This window comes from Trachinotus anak, unplaced genomic scaffold (genome assembly GCF_046630095.1).
Source record: "Trachinotus anak isolate AG129_WGS33_773 ecotype Australia unplaced genomic scaffold, CSIRO_AGI_Tana_v1 ptg000024l, whole genome shotgun sequence".
Lineage (NCBI taxonomy): Eukaryota > Metazoa > Chordata > Actinopteri > Carangiformes > Carangidae > Trachinotus > Trachinotus anak.
The window spans coordinates 588,520-603,131 of record NW_027273875.1 but is presented as its reverse complement, the minus strand read 5'-3'; the positions used below and the strand labels follow the sequence as shown (position 1 = coordinate 603,131).

Here is a 14,612-nt window from a genome sequence, read left to right as displayed (position 1 = left end):
TCTTTATTCCAGTCAACTCTTCTTTATTTATTTTCCAGAAGGATGCAACACCAACACAACCTGTGCTGATTGTGAGAAGTCAGGTTGCTTTGTTGATATTTTGACAAACGCTTACATCCACTAAATAGTCCTATACTTTATACTTGCCTGTATATTATACCATTTTTTATTCCCCTCTGAGACTCAGTGGGAAATCCTTTATGCACTTCTTTGAATGAGCAGCAAAGTAAAGCTGAATAATCATAATAATGTAAAGAAAGTGAATTTGTCTCTCTAGTAATTGAACCACTGTATCTCATAAACATCAGTAGGTATAGTATTGACATTATATTTTATGGTAAAATCTTTTTTTTTTTTCATGCATTTGCTTTGCCTGATTGGCAAAAAAATAGGTTATTTTACCCTTTAACAATCTCATTTCACTTGTGTAATATTATGATATACTGTATGTTGATTGAGAACTAAAATTGCATACAATATACTATAATACAGTATTTCTTTATCTCCCCTTTCTACATTCCCCTAGCTGCAAGCACAAGGTCACCATAATGCTAATGTTAAGATAGGAAAGCAGGTAATTCTAGGAGGAAAGAAAGAAAAACCTTTTATGGATATATTCTGAAGTCATTATGGAAAAAATGTGGCCATGAGCACAGAATAAAGAATAAAGTGGCACAATGTTGGAGAGTCTCCTCAGTCTGAATGTGAAAATGTTTAGTTTTATGAGTGGATTATCATCTGTCACTTGGAGATACTTTGGTTTTATGCTAGATGACAACAAACTATTATGGTTGGCTTAGGGTTGAAACCTAGAACAATAAAGTATTATGTATTATTGCAAAAAAATAGACCACAACAATGGTAAGGCAGTAAAATAAAACGCTTATATAATTGCTGCTGTCTTGGAGACATAACTTACCCTTGTTTTCTTCGTATTTAAATCATACATCACAGACACTACTGGTGATGCATTTTTAACCTCATTAAACTTAGTATTACAGCTATAGTGTCTGTGTGATTGTGTGTAACATGGACGGATGGTGTTGCTGTCTCCTCTCACTTGTGTGGTGGATGCTGATAAATCTATTCATTGCTTACTGATGGCACATTTCTGTACATTTCTTCATGTGTTCATATTTGTCCAAAGTGATACACAGTTGATTTTTCTCTTTTTCCTCTTGTTTTTTTCTTCTCTCTGTCTCTCTCACTCTCTCTCTCTCTCTCTCTCTCTCTGTCTCTGAAAGCTGCTGCATTCAGTGCCTGTTTCACTGCTCAGTAGGGAGAAAACACAGACAGCTGATGGACTTGTTAGAATACAAGCCTCTAATTAGGAAAATCAACTATTCATGTCACTCACTGAGGACACTGTTGTCAGTGCTGCACATAAGAAAAACAGGACTTATCTGCCACGGACAGAGGGCTCCTTAAATGAATAATATATCCAGTATTCATTATAGATACAACTATTTTACTGGTACTTTTAGTTTTTTTTTTTGCTTGTCAATCACAGGTGCTCATCATTAAAGCCCGCAAACCTGCTCTCCACCGCTGTGGAAAGTTACAGACCACATATCTGATGTAATATGAATTTGAGCTGGCGTATGAACATTTGAATATAACGCGCTGTATGAAAATTCATCACTGTCATTCACATTGCTCTGCCTCTGGGCTGCATTAGGCGCCCGTGTGAGCGCTAAAGAGACACAGCTGTAAATGGGACTGACAGGCACACTCAGCACAGGTCACAGCTTGTTTTTATTTTGAATTCAAACCAAGAGAAGAGGGACGAGGATGCACACTGATAAATTACACCAGGTTTCGCTACATATTAACTGACGACATCACAATATCTCATAAAAGCGCTCTTGACAATGGGTCCAACATTACAAAATGAAAAAAAAAACAAACAAAAATAACAGTACAGGAACAAAATTCGGCTGCAGTTGAAGCCCATCTATAAACATAACGAAACACAGTGGGGGAAAAAAAAGAGTTTTGGCAAGAGACAGTGGTACACACAGTAGTTCCTCTCCAATCTGCAACACTGTGTTTAATGGAGCTACAAGACTGGCAACTGAAGCAATATGTAAGTAACTTGCATGGAGGAATTGTAGGTCTGTAAAAAAATAAATAAGTAAATAAAAAAAGAAAAGAAAAACCTCCTAATAAAAGCTACTACAATGCATACACACAAAAAACTAGCCTGAATACACAGTTCTATGTACAGCTTGGGTCACCGTGGGATTTGGGGATTTAAAATGTATAGCACAGCACATTGAAAATGTCACTGAATGTGAGCTATCAAACAGCCGTGATGGAAAAATTCATTCAATCAACTCAGGTCATGTTGTGGATGTGGACAACTCAGAGTCAACGTCAGAGCTGAAATTTGTATTTAAAAATGTATTACAGCAATACAAGGACCATACTGACGTATTTTAGGTTGGAAAATGACGTGATCTGTGTGTGTGTGTGTGTGTGTGTGTGTGTGTGTGTGTGTGTGTGTGTGTGTGTGTGTGTGGAGATTGACAGATGTGCCTAAGGTTATGCATCTTAGACAAGAAAGGCCAGAAAGAAAAGGGGCTGTGAATGAATATACAGTAACTGCAGTATACACACTTAGAAAAAAAAAAAAACACTCCAAACTCCAAAGAATCTCACAGAGAGGAAGCGTGAAATTCAGCATTGACTCGTGCCTTTGTACAAAGAGTTGCCTGGTAAATACATACAAAACATCCATACATTACAGTAAAAAATAAATATATCATGACAGTCAATAATAATAAATGAGAGGAGGATAACAAGCAGCAGACTCTGTGTGTTTGTGTGTGTGTGTTTGTAAATGTGAGTGTGTATTAGCAGTTGATGATATTCCCAAGAGAGCAAAAGGTCAATGGGAAATGCTCCTCGATAAGAGACAGAGCGTTTAAATGGGCAGACAAGGTAAATCAGAATATGGCCTAGCATGTGCTTGTGTGTCATTATGTCTGCATGCATGTTTTCACTCTATATTGGCGTTATATATGTAGCTGCTGTGTTAATGTGCATCTGTTCTGTCTATATTTCTACACGTTCTCCTACATGTGTTTCTACACTTTCCTGTGTCTATGTATGTTTCTTCATGTGTGCATGTGTCTGCGTGTGTTTACACCATCCTTTAACCCCCTCAGCTAACTCAGTGGCCCTCGCTGCTCGGGGGTTTAGCATCATGCTGCTGCTGCTGCTGCTGCTGCTGCTGCTGCTGCCCCCCCCCAACCCCACCAGGAAGCCAGGGGGAGACAGAGTGCGAGGTGGTCTGCTTGGCCATGCTGTAGTGGCTGATCACTGTGTAGAAACGGCCCCTCGAGTTGGCATCCTGGGCAGCGTAGTAGGCCTCCAGAGAGGCTGGGATACAGCGCTTGTGCTGTGACGGAGAAAGAGAGCAGTGAGGTTCAGAACATTTATCAGTGAGTTCAGTGTTAAAGGTGCTATATGTAGCATCTTTTTTATTACCAATTATCAAGATAGGACAGTTCCACTGAACACTTTTGTAGCACAGAATGATTTGAGGAAAATATCTGAATGCAATTTTCTGACCACATCATTTCTAATAATTTTCCATGACTTGAAAAACAAGTCTGTTGGTGTTGTTTACATAGTTTTGAACCAGATTTGTTGGACCAAGTATAATCAAAAGCTTATCTTGTTTCTACATTCACAGAATCTGATAAAAAATGATGCTGTTGTTGTTCTCAAGTCCTGCCAGGCTTCAAATGAACCAGTCACAAAAAAAGTCACATGTTAAGGTAAATTACCCACTTTCTGCAGAAAATTAACCAACTGGGCTCACATTTATTAAGATAAGACATTAGTGGTTTTCTCACCCAACCCATAGTTACAATAGTGGTCGCGTGAGACAGAATTAGTCACTTCAGCACATGCCCCAAAACAACACGCATTCACATCACAAAGCCCTCCAGTGGCTGTTGTGATTCTGAAGGGAGCAAAAAGACGAAGCCAGGTGATGTTGGAGCCACACAGTCTTGGTTTGGGTGGATGGATGGGTCGACTAAACATTAGTCTTTAACACAAGAGACCGCTGTTCATTTCTCATTTCAAATTGAAGGTTCACATTTTCTTTTGACCACAACCGTTCCACTACCATGTGTTTATTGTTGGTACCATGATGACAAAGGTCCTCCAACCTTAACAAAGTACTTATTCATGCAGCGAGCATGAATCAGCCAACACACACAAGACTTACTTTTCTTTGGCACATAATTAAGGTTAATTAACTACAGCTGAGCAATCTTCCTCTGACCACTTAAACGATTGCTCACTACAGCTTGTTTAGAACTGTTAAATAGGTATAATTACGCTCTAATTAAAATCAGGGCTCTTGCGATTTGCAAAATAGCACTCATCACAGGTTTGATATTAAAATGAATAATTGTAGAGTCATACCATTTTGTTGTAAAGGGGTAAAAAAACAAAACAAACACCAATCATAATGTTATATACGCTGAATGATTTCAGGTTACGTATTTATTTCAAAATTTCAATTGTGCACCAAATAGCAAAGGAAGGAAACTGATAAGAGGCTTTCTTACTTATTTTCCAGGCTTTCTCCAAGTAACTGAGTTTTATATGTGAATAGCCAATTCAGTCTGTGAACATTAACCATGTTTGAAAAAATCGATTTATCTTACGATACTATTTACAGGGTTCCCATTAAAAGGGACAACAGAAAAAGAAGTGGAACTGATTTTCTATATAATTCAGACATGGTACATTGAAGCACTCTTAAATACTACATGTAGCGGCTAAATTGGCTCTTATAAGGCAGCAAGAAAATTCATTTTATCAGTGATGCAAAATATTGACTGAAGACCAAAAATGTCTCAGAAGAAATTCAGGTAATGGACTCTGAATAGCTTTGAAAAGAAGATAAGAAAAAGCAGTGTTTACTGTCAAGGTCATATTCTTCTCCCCATAAACAAACAGCCAAACCGATAATCTGGATGAGTGGGAGTAGTGAAGAGGAAGAAGAAGCCATTTATATTGCTGAAGCTGATGGAGCAGCTCTGTGTAGTAACGTATAGAGGAGAATGGGGACCATAATACTATAATGGAGCGCATTAGCATATTTTCAACCCATTTATGTTCTTGAGTCTGTATCTCCAACCTTGTGTTTCATCGTGCGCGTGCAGGTGCGTGCACATACATTGACACTTTTGCACCTGGCGCGCATGCATGTGGCACTGCTAATAATACCTCTGCAGACTGCAGCCTGAGCCCCTGCAGAGGTTGTGAGCCTGCTACTACATTTATTCCATCTGAAAGACCAGATCTGACCAGAAACACAGACTTCCAAGGTGACCTCGCGTAAAGTACTGTGAAACTTAGAAGTGCAGTGCAGGGGAAATCTATGAGCACCAGAGGAGAGGAGAGAGAAGCTTCCTGCATCCACACACTGTACCTCAACCAATACACAGTACATTTCCCAGCAGCAGATTTTTGAATGAGGATGGCTGCATATGCCTTTTTTAAGAGTAATCCATGAATTATTGTAAATCAGGCAGTAAGTCTAATTTGTCTAATTTCCATCTAATAGTCAACATAGCTAATGACAATTGAGATCGCCCTCAATGGAGTCTCTTTCTTCAGCTTCTGTGTCAAGGAACAAAGGCATCAAATTACACTTGATTAGACTGGTCCTGACAAAACCACTGATACCATTGATTGATGATTGTTCATCTGTTAAGCCTCGTTAGCCTCTCCCTGTATCATGACCTCACAAATTAGTAAAAGTAGGGCAGAAGCATTTTATTCTTATTTTATTCTTCTCCCGTAGGAGACTGGGTGGTGAACTCATCCTAATAGGAGGACAGTGGAGAAGGAGACAGTGAAGGGCAGAGAGGACAAGGACACCTCACTGAATATTTGCCAAAATGGCAGACTGATTCTAGTGAGGAATCGAATAATCAGTTGATGAGTTACTTAAGTGACACAAAGTAATGTTCACTGATTAACCCTTTACGTCACGTCTCAATCAGAATGTGAGGATATGCTGCTTTTTTCTGTGTTAAATCACTGACAGTGGAAAATCTTTCGTGTTTTGACTGTTGGTCTGATAACGCGAGCACCTTGAGCTGTTGGAAATTGTGATGGACATTAGTTCTTTGCTTTCTCTCCCGTGGCAAACAGATTTATGCATTGTATTTTCTGACACTTCAAGCGCCTCTGAGGCACTCAAGTGTGCAAATTAAGCCATTCAATAGCTGCTCTAAACAAAATGTAACAAAATATATTTAAAACAAAAACGGAAAAACAAACTACAATGTTCTGGTTTCACTGTGCAGTGTTTCATTTATTTGCGGCCGCCCACGACAAGATCAACATTGACCGACCCATATTGATTCACACACACACACAAACTAAATTACAACGGACACGTCTGTCATAATCAGACTGGCTACCATGAGCACCGGGGCTGGGCTCACACCAGTTCGTTATTGTTGTTTGACATAATATGAAGCAGTGGAGCTGTGTATATATTTTTCAGTTACTTACTGTCAATAAGTAATTGGCAATTCAAATATTTGTTTATTTTATTTATCTTTTCATTTAATAATAAATGTAATAAAGCTACTCTTCTTATTAATGTATACTATTAACATGAGCAGTAGTACACTACCATTAGTTACATGTCTATTTAACTGTGAGGGGGCTATTCCATGACCCGCACAATCCACCTGCCCTGTTGACCACCTGTCTATCTCAGGGCTGTGGACTGATGTGTAGTAACACTAAATAATGAAATAAGGGCCAATTATATGTCTTACCTTATAAATGAATCCATCTGGGCAGGCATGGTCGTAGGTGAAGGCTTTGTAAACCACCAGGAACACGATGCAGGCGAGGAAGGCCAGGGCCAGGATGATCAGGATCGTCACCTGGAGGGAGGACAAACGCTGGTCAGTGTGTGTGCGCCACAGCAATAAAAGAGTGTCTTGAGTGCATGGTTTATACTGTATATGTGAGACAGGGTTAGGCTTAGTGAGAAAGATGGAGTGTGTGCACTAGTGTGTGTCTTTGTGTGTGTGTGTGTGTGTGTAATCATAATAAATGGTAAGATGCTGCTGACTGAGGTCAATGGCTCCTCAAGGCAAGGTGTTCCTGTTGAGCTATATGATGAATGACTCAGGTGGTGACACTGTTCAGAACTACTTTGTTTCCACAGACACTGCGCTGCTTGAATTGGAGAAATATAAAACACCAAGTCATTGACGTAAAGCGGTAGCACATGAGAAGAACCACTCTGCTGTTTACCTTTGCTCTCTGTTTTCTATTTTCATATTTCTTACATACAGAAGCAGATAAATTTGTTCTTGAAATCATTCATTTTATTATTAAAACCTGTGCTTCTCTTACTTAAACATGTCAAAATGTTTAAAAGGTCGACTGTAAATGCAAACTTCTAGCTATGTTGATGATGATTAATATGCATAACCCCCCCACCCACCCACCTCACCTTCATTAACTCACTAATGTCCTGCAAAAGTGAAAGAACCAAGCTCACTAAAACTACTGCAGAGCTCTCTCAGCTTTCCTAAAATCTTCCTGTAATCCTCAACGATATCACCCCCTGTTCCGCAGATGGTGAAATTTTGTCATGTGACATGAACTTATTATACTGAACTTTATTATTACAAGCTGTATTTCCACAAGGGCCTATTAATTTAGGACTGGGCATTCATGAATGAGTGTATCAATTATTACATTCATTTGGCAGACGTTTCTGTCCAAAGCAATATAAATGTCTACTTCAATGTTGATTTCAGTTGTTGGGCATTTTGTTTTTGAGTCAGCTGCATGAATCAATCACAGGAAGTGCACTTTCTGCCATCAAACCTGTGCTGACTGTCAGTGCACTGCAGTCAGCAAGAGAAATCAATTACAACTTTCATCTACTTTCTGAATGTTTTCAGCTGTTTACAACCAGAAGCAGAAAACAAGAAGAAAAAAAAGAGTTTTGTTTTCTCTCTGGTGTTGAACAGATTTATGAATCACATTTTCTGACACTGCAAACAGCTCTGAGGCACTGAAGTGTGGAAATTAAACCACTCAATAGCTGGTCTAAACAAATTATATTAAAAAAAAAACTAGAACAAACTAAAATGTTCTGGTCAGTTTCCACAACAAAGAACTATGAAATGTTATCAGCATTTGCTTGGACAAGCATCTGTACAGAATCAAAATACATGCAGTGTGAAAAATGCTTAATAGCAGGCAAAAGCAGAGCTAATCTAAAATGACGGAAGTAATACATTTATTTCTCCATATTGATGCTTCTGTGTAGTTTGAGGTGTGAAATATTTATTTCCCTGGCAGGCTAGACAATGTTATAGTAAAGCTGATTAACATATAAAAGGATTTGTTTCCTCCTACCTTCTACTTGACAACATGATTGGGCGCTTCTGAGCGAGCATTTAATTAGAATTATGCAAATGAAGTGCAAAGGATAGCTGTGTTTAAAAGTGGTATTGTCTGCCAAGTCATAAATGCCAGAGTAGGGGTGTGTGTGTGGTATGCATACACCTGCATGTGTGAATGTCTGTTTTCCCAACATACTAAGAAAAAAAAAATAATAATGCCATTAAAAAGTCAGATTTACCCCAGTGAGTGAGTTGAAAATAAAACCTTCTGTAATGGATGAATATCTCTAATTTCCTGTTTCCATGTCTAGTCAGGGACCGCCATCCGCAATTTCCTGCTCTCCATATGATCTGTCACAGCGAGGCGTCAGAGCAATTACGCATGGGTGTGATCATCAGTCTCCATCAGCGTTATGGGGGTGGACAGGGACTCGCAAGTTAAGTGACTGTTTACTTGGTGTCAACTCGGGGACACGACTCTCAGCCTTGGTTGCCGCTGACACTCTTGGTAAATTACATCTCCCGCATCACACACTGCGGTGCATTAAAAGGACACATTTAAAGACACGGCGATCCGCCTTTTGGAGCGGCAACAGACGTGGAAATGACCGATTAAGACCCACCCTGACCCCCAATTGAATAGCGGAATACATGAAACGGCTTATTAAGAAGAGGGATTACTGTAAAGCTCCTCATATCATGGAGGGAGCGATGAGTGTTCTATGCATGCAGAGACCCAACTTTGCTCAGACACTTTGAAACATGAAATGAAGACTGAAGCTGCTAATAACTGAGGAGATTTGCTCTGTTGCACAACTGAAATGGAGGAAATTTGTCTCCATATATGCATTTGAATTATTTTCCCGACGGTGAAGTAGTCATTCAGCAGATTGCTTACTGAATGAAGCTGCCTCCTACAGAATATACTGTTTGACCGCTCTTTCATTATGCTTAACATCGGGTTATGACATTGCACGTACACATGCACATGAAACAGATTAGTGGGATAACACTGTCATGGAGAGTATGGCCTGTGTTAACATTCAATGATTCAACACAGCAGCGGCAGCAGCAGCAGCCGGAGCAACAGTTCAAGCCAGAACATACCCTTTATAATAGAAGTGATCGCTGTGAAATCCCTGTTGATGCAGCTGCAGCCATGTGGTGTATAAATCCATTAAAAATCTATCCTGACCTTTCTCCATTATTCATAATCTGGCTGAACTCTGCAGTAAACCTTAGGATGTCGTCAGGGCAACGCCACAGCTCGAGGATGAAGACTCTCTCCATGCATGAAGTGGATTCGTACTTTTATCTGCCAGCATCTACTGGCCTGATGCATTATTCCTCTATGATAGGAAAATACTCTTACACTTATTTACCTGATATCAGCTGAAGCTGTGCCAAGGGTGGGGTCACACTGATCTTACGCAAATGAACAAAATAGAGCAGGATAAAGCTTTGCAGGTCAACATGAGGCCCTGATATTTCCCAACATGGCAGCTTCTCCCACCCACATCACCATCATCCTATTTTCTGTTGATGTGGCTGTTGTGTCATTAGTGCTGCAGTATGTGTCGTCCTGCACCACTATCACCACCAACACAACCATCATCCTGTTCTCTGTGCAACACAGATAACAGACAGGCGCTTGTTTGTCTTGGATGCAGGTAGACGAGCAGCGTGTGGCTGTAATTTGGACAAAGAACAACGTGTCCTTAACAAGGATTGGCTCCATCAGCAGAGATTGGATTGACTGCGTGGCAGGGGACTGTGCCCGCTGGGCTTTAATCGTTTCCCCGTATCCACCCAGGGCCGACAGAAACCCCACGCTTCTGTTCACATGGATTAAAAAAAAAAAAAACTTGGCTTTTATTCAAAAATGCATTTTAACACCATCCCATTCTCTCTGTTTTCCCAAATGAAATTGGAACTGACAAATCAAAACTTAAAGCAACATTAAAACTGAACACAGATAAATCTTGAAAAAAACCTGACTCATCTTGGACCCCTTTTATACGCACTGTGAAGTAAAACATCATAGGTTCAGTCTTCCTTATTTAATTTCACATTCATTTAACGTTGAGATGAAATAATCTAATTACATAAAATTGCTAATAAGAATCACAAAGAGATACAAATCAAAATGAGGTGGCACCTGAAAGACAACGGAAAGGAAAAGTCTGACATTTGGGAAACAAACTCATGTTATGAACATGAAGGGGGGGGGGGGGGACAGGAATTGTGGGATTGCAGTTAGTGTGCAAAAGTGATGCTACTCATGGCCAGAAGCAGTTCCCAGGTAATGAATGGAGACTCCAGGAAATTATTAGTCCCAGCCAAGAAATAGTCAGGTACAGAACCCCCTCTGAAACAGTGAATTGTCATATTTACATTATGGTTTCTGTGTGGATTAAAAAAATAAATAAATAAAAATAAAAAAGCTTTAAAGGTGCTGGTAGGTGGATTTTGTCACCTTTGAACAGACTAGGCAGACATGCTAGCAGCTTCCTCCTGATTCCAGGCTTTATGCTAAGCTAAGTTAGCCAGTAGCTTCACATTTAGCGTACAGAGACGTGACAATCTTCTCATTTATCTCTGCAAGACAGTGAAGTTTGTCCTGGAACATTTTGTTGGAGAAAAAATGGAAATAAAATTGAACTACAGACTAGTGTTTTGATGCATATGATTTTTCTTCTTTTCTTTTTGCATCACAGGGTGAAACAACAGGCAGCTGCAGCTCCAGACAGTTGTGTATTATGAAGGAAGACAAACAATCAAACCGGATTACAAAAGATCCAGTAGGACTGTTCCTCTGCTGCCTAGATTCAGCATCTACACCTATTCTTTTACACACACACACACACACTCGACTTGCTTATTTTCTCTAACACCGTCTGACTTCCACAAAATTTCCTTTTAATTATTTAGGGCTGTGCATGGTGCACCATGAGTTCAGAGGCAGTGTCCTAAATGGATCCTGTTTCACAGCCTATTTCACCACCGTTCGACATATGATTTCCTGTTTTTTTTTTTTTCTTTTCTTCTTCTTATTCTTCAGTAACACCATGCTATGTTAGCTTGCACCACACCACCCACACTCTCACTGCTGGAACTTGACAGGCCATATGGGGGAGCAGACACCTCCTCAGATTTACTCGAGGAAAAGAGGAGAATATGTAAGTGTGTGTCTGCGAGAGAGAAGGGGGAGAGGTGGGTGTGTGACAAGGAGAGGGATGTGAGAGAAAAATGACGCTGATAAAAACAGATAACAGAGAGACAGGGGGAGCAAAGTGAGAAATAAAGGAGGAGATGACAGAGACAATAAAGCAGCGAGCGAAAAGGCAGACGGAGAGCAAATGATAGAGATCCAGGGGCAGATGGAGAATCTGGTTGCCCCTCTTGGTAGCAGGTGGCACAGACAGACAGACAGAGAGGCAGGCAGGCAGGTGGGCAGCAAACACAGTGGTATATCAGTTGATGCATCAATCAATACACCACTAAAAGCATAAACAACAATTTTTCATTCATTTTCCTCTTACCCCTCTGACACCTTCTCAGTAGCAGCACAAAGGAAGCTCAGTGCCCTGGTTTTTTTTCCTGCATATTTCCTGTTCTTTTGTGTACTCTGCAGCGCGCAAGAAATGCTGAGCCACATGCATAAAAAAGAGCTATTCATATCAAACGTGAAAAGTTATTCTTTTATATATTAAATGTATTTTATCTGGGCTGTAATAATCTGTAATGCCCTCAGGGGAGTTTGTTGATTAATGAAATTAATGAACTTCGTGACAGGTTGAGCCAGAGCGGAGAGAAACCCTCCCCTTACGAAAATAAATTTGAAAAGCTTAAAGGTCAGATCACAGCAAAAAAGCCAGAGCATGTTCACCAAATTTAACATCTAACAGTAAAGGACAAATGAGTGCCTTGTGAACCAACCCTCAGAAAATGGTGAAATGGCTATCTTACGGTAACTGTCGGTTGCAGATATCCATCTATCCGGTTCAGATTTCACCTACCCGCGTGTGTAGTTGTGTGCACACAGTTTTGCTGTTGGGTGTGGTGTTATTACTGATATTGTGAGTGCACACACAAATAATGTGGTATAGATGATAATCCAACTGTTGGCTTGTTTGTCTGATCACCTGAACGAGTGTCCTTCTCCAAATGACTGCTTTCTCACCATGTGGCCATGTTTCATCACAACAGACAGAAACACTGGTAAAGGCTATAAACTACTTGAAATGGATTTGGTTTTGGAGATTTTCTCTGCCTCATGTTATTGTAAATCGCACGCGTTTGGGTTTTGGACTGCGATGAACTTGTAATGGGTGTTTTTCTCTCCCTCCTCCGTTAATTGTTCGCTGTCTCCGCTAATGCAGGAATCAGGAGCTTGCTAGCCTGAGATACGTCTTATAGCAGCTAACACTAGCTCAAAGTCTCAGTGCGAGAGGAGCAGTCGACCAGAAACTCATTCCAGGCCCATTTGGCCTTTTCTGATTGGTTAGAAAGGCAGGACTTGCTCAAAACCTCCTATATCTCTGTGCTGCTGCCAGGCTGCTCAATGGGTCTGGTATGGGTCAGATATGTTTTATTGCATATTTCAACTGAAAAATATTAGAAAAATGTTACATATTGTTGTTTTAATATTAGGGATTAAGTCAGACATCAAGTTATTCATACAGCTCAGCTCAGAACATTAAAATGCACAGTTAAGTAAAAGCATTCGTCATTCGTCATACACCAACCAGTGCAGCCTCAAGACTGAACAGCGTTGATGAAAATGTGACCTGCTGAAGTCTCTAACCGAGAGACTAAGCCTTCACCGACATGTCACACGTATAAGCGTTTAAGTCAGGGATCAGCAAGCTACATAAAATTGTAAATGAAATTCTCTTATCCTCTTAAGGCAGTTTTGCACTGAAGAAATTAATGAAGTGGGTCAGAGGGTACCTGTTAGGGCAAGTGGGTGGAAACAAGAACCGATAACTGAAAGGTCACAGGTTTGATCCCTGCCTGTCCTTGAGCTAAACACCCCAGCTCCTACCTACTCTGCCACTGCACATGGAATATAAATGTGCAGGTTATGGATAAGGGCATTATGTAAATGATGACAAAAAATAAATGGAGTACTGCATTATTGCCTCAGGGCTGCTTGGTGATGTTTGAAAATCAAGAACTAAAGTAGTTTGGCACACGACAGCAGCGGCCCTTTTGGCTCTGGACCAGGTTTTTAAATCTTGTGGTTTTTCACTGGTTGATGATGAAACATTTGGTTTCTTTAAGTAAGAGTACAGATATACTTAGAAAACAGGAATATTATCAACTAAATACTTTTTAAAGTATAAATACTCTTTCAAGGACTGATATACCTTTATATATATTACATTATAAATACTGGTGCATTAAAGTATATGCAGCATTTTCCTGTTGTAGCTGGTGGAGATGGAGCTGGGTTCAACTAACTGACATGCAGTCAGGTAGTTTAGTCCACTGGTTCCCAACCTACACCCACCACCTCCCCCCTCCCCCCTCCCCCCTGACATCCGAAGGATTATAAGATGCATAACGGGGTAGGATGTTTGAATTATTTATTGCTTTATTTGATTTTTCTCTAGACCTTTTAATTTCTCAAATAAAATACAGGATAATTGACCTCTTTAAGCTGTGATCAGCTATTTAAATGAAAACATCTCTCTGGTGGAGCATCTTACAAGTTGTATACAGCTAAAAAACCAAATGTTTCAAAACCATTGGCATCATCTTTAGTGATGTACTGCCTTCTATAGGCTTATTATATGTGTTGACTATGTAAAATCTTAATGTGCTAGGTTAACTAGTAACTGTAGCTGTTACATAAATGTAGTGAAGTTGAAAGCATTTTTACCTCTGGGTTTTACACTCATGTTCAGACACTAGTGAGAGTCAAGAGAAAAAAAGCACATTTTTGCTACATTGATATTTCTAGCAGGGGGCAGCACAACAGAGCACACTGCTGTATTTGAGAAGAGCACACTTCTTTTCATTGATTTTCTTCCAAGTTGCTTTTTTGCAGTGGCGCCTGCTAATCGTGTGTGCTGTCTTTCCTCCCAGAGCGTCTGAGTGCAGAGGTTCTTTGTTTTTAGCCAGTGGAACAAAGACAACTCTCAAAGCAGAGATCGTTCGGGGAGCTGGCTACCTCAGAGCGGAGTATCT

At 40.1% G+C, this 14,612-nt stretch overlaps 1 protein-coding gene across 2 annotated transcripts in view; it reads right to left on the bottom strand.

The window, feature by feature from the left end:
* Nucleotides 1–1,737: 1,737 nt before the first annotated feature.
* Nucleotides 1,738–14,612, bottom strand: part of nsg2 (neuronal vesicle trafficking associated 2) — a 38,100-nt gene continuing 25,225 nt past the window's right edge. For both annotated transcript variants that reach the window (XM_071461075.1, XM_071461074.1), the window contains exons 4-5: nucleotides 6,825–6,935; nucleotides 1,738–3,403 (exon numbers count right to left, since the gene is read on the bottom strand). In XM_071461075.1, the coding sequence (XP_071317176.1) occupies nucleotides 3,176–3,403; nucleotides 6,825–6,935 (339 nt within the window). In that variant the 3' untranslated portion in view covers nucleotides 1,738–3,175. The remainder of the gene's footprint in view (nucleotides 3,404–6,824; nucleotides 6,936–14,612) is intronic.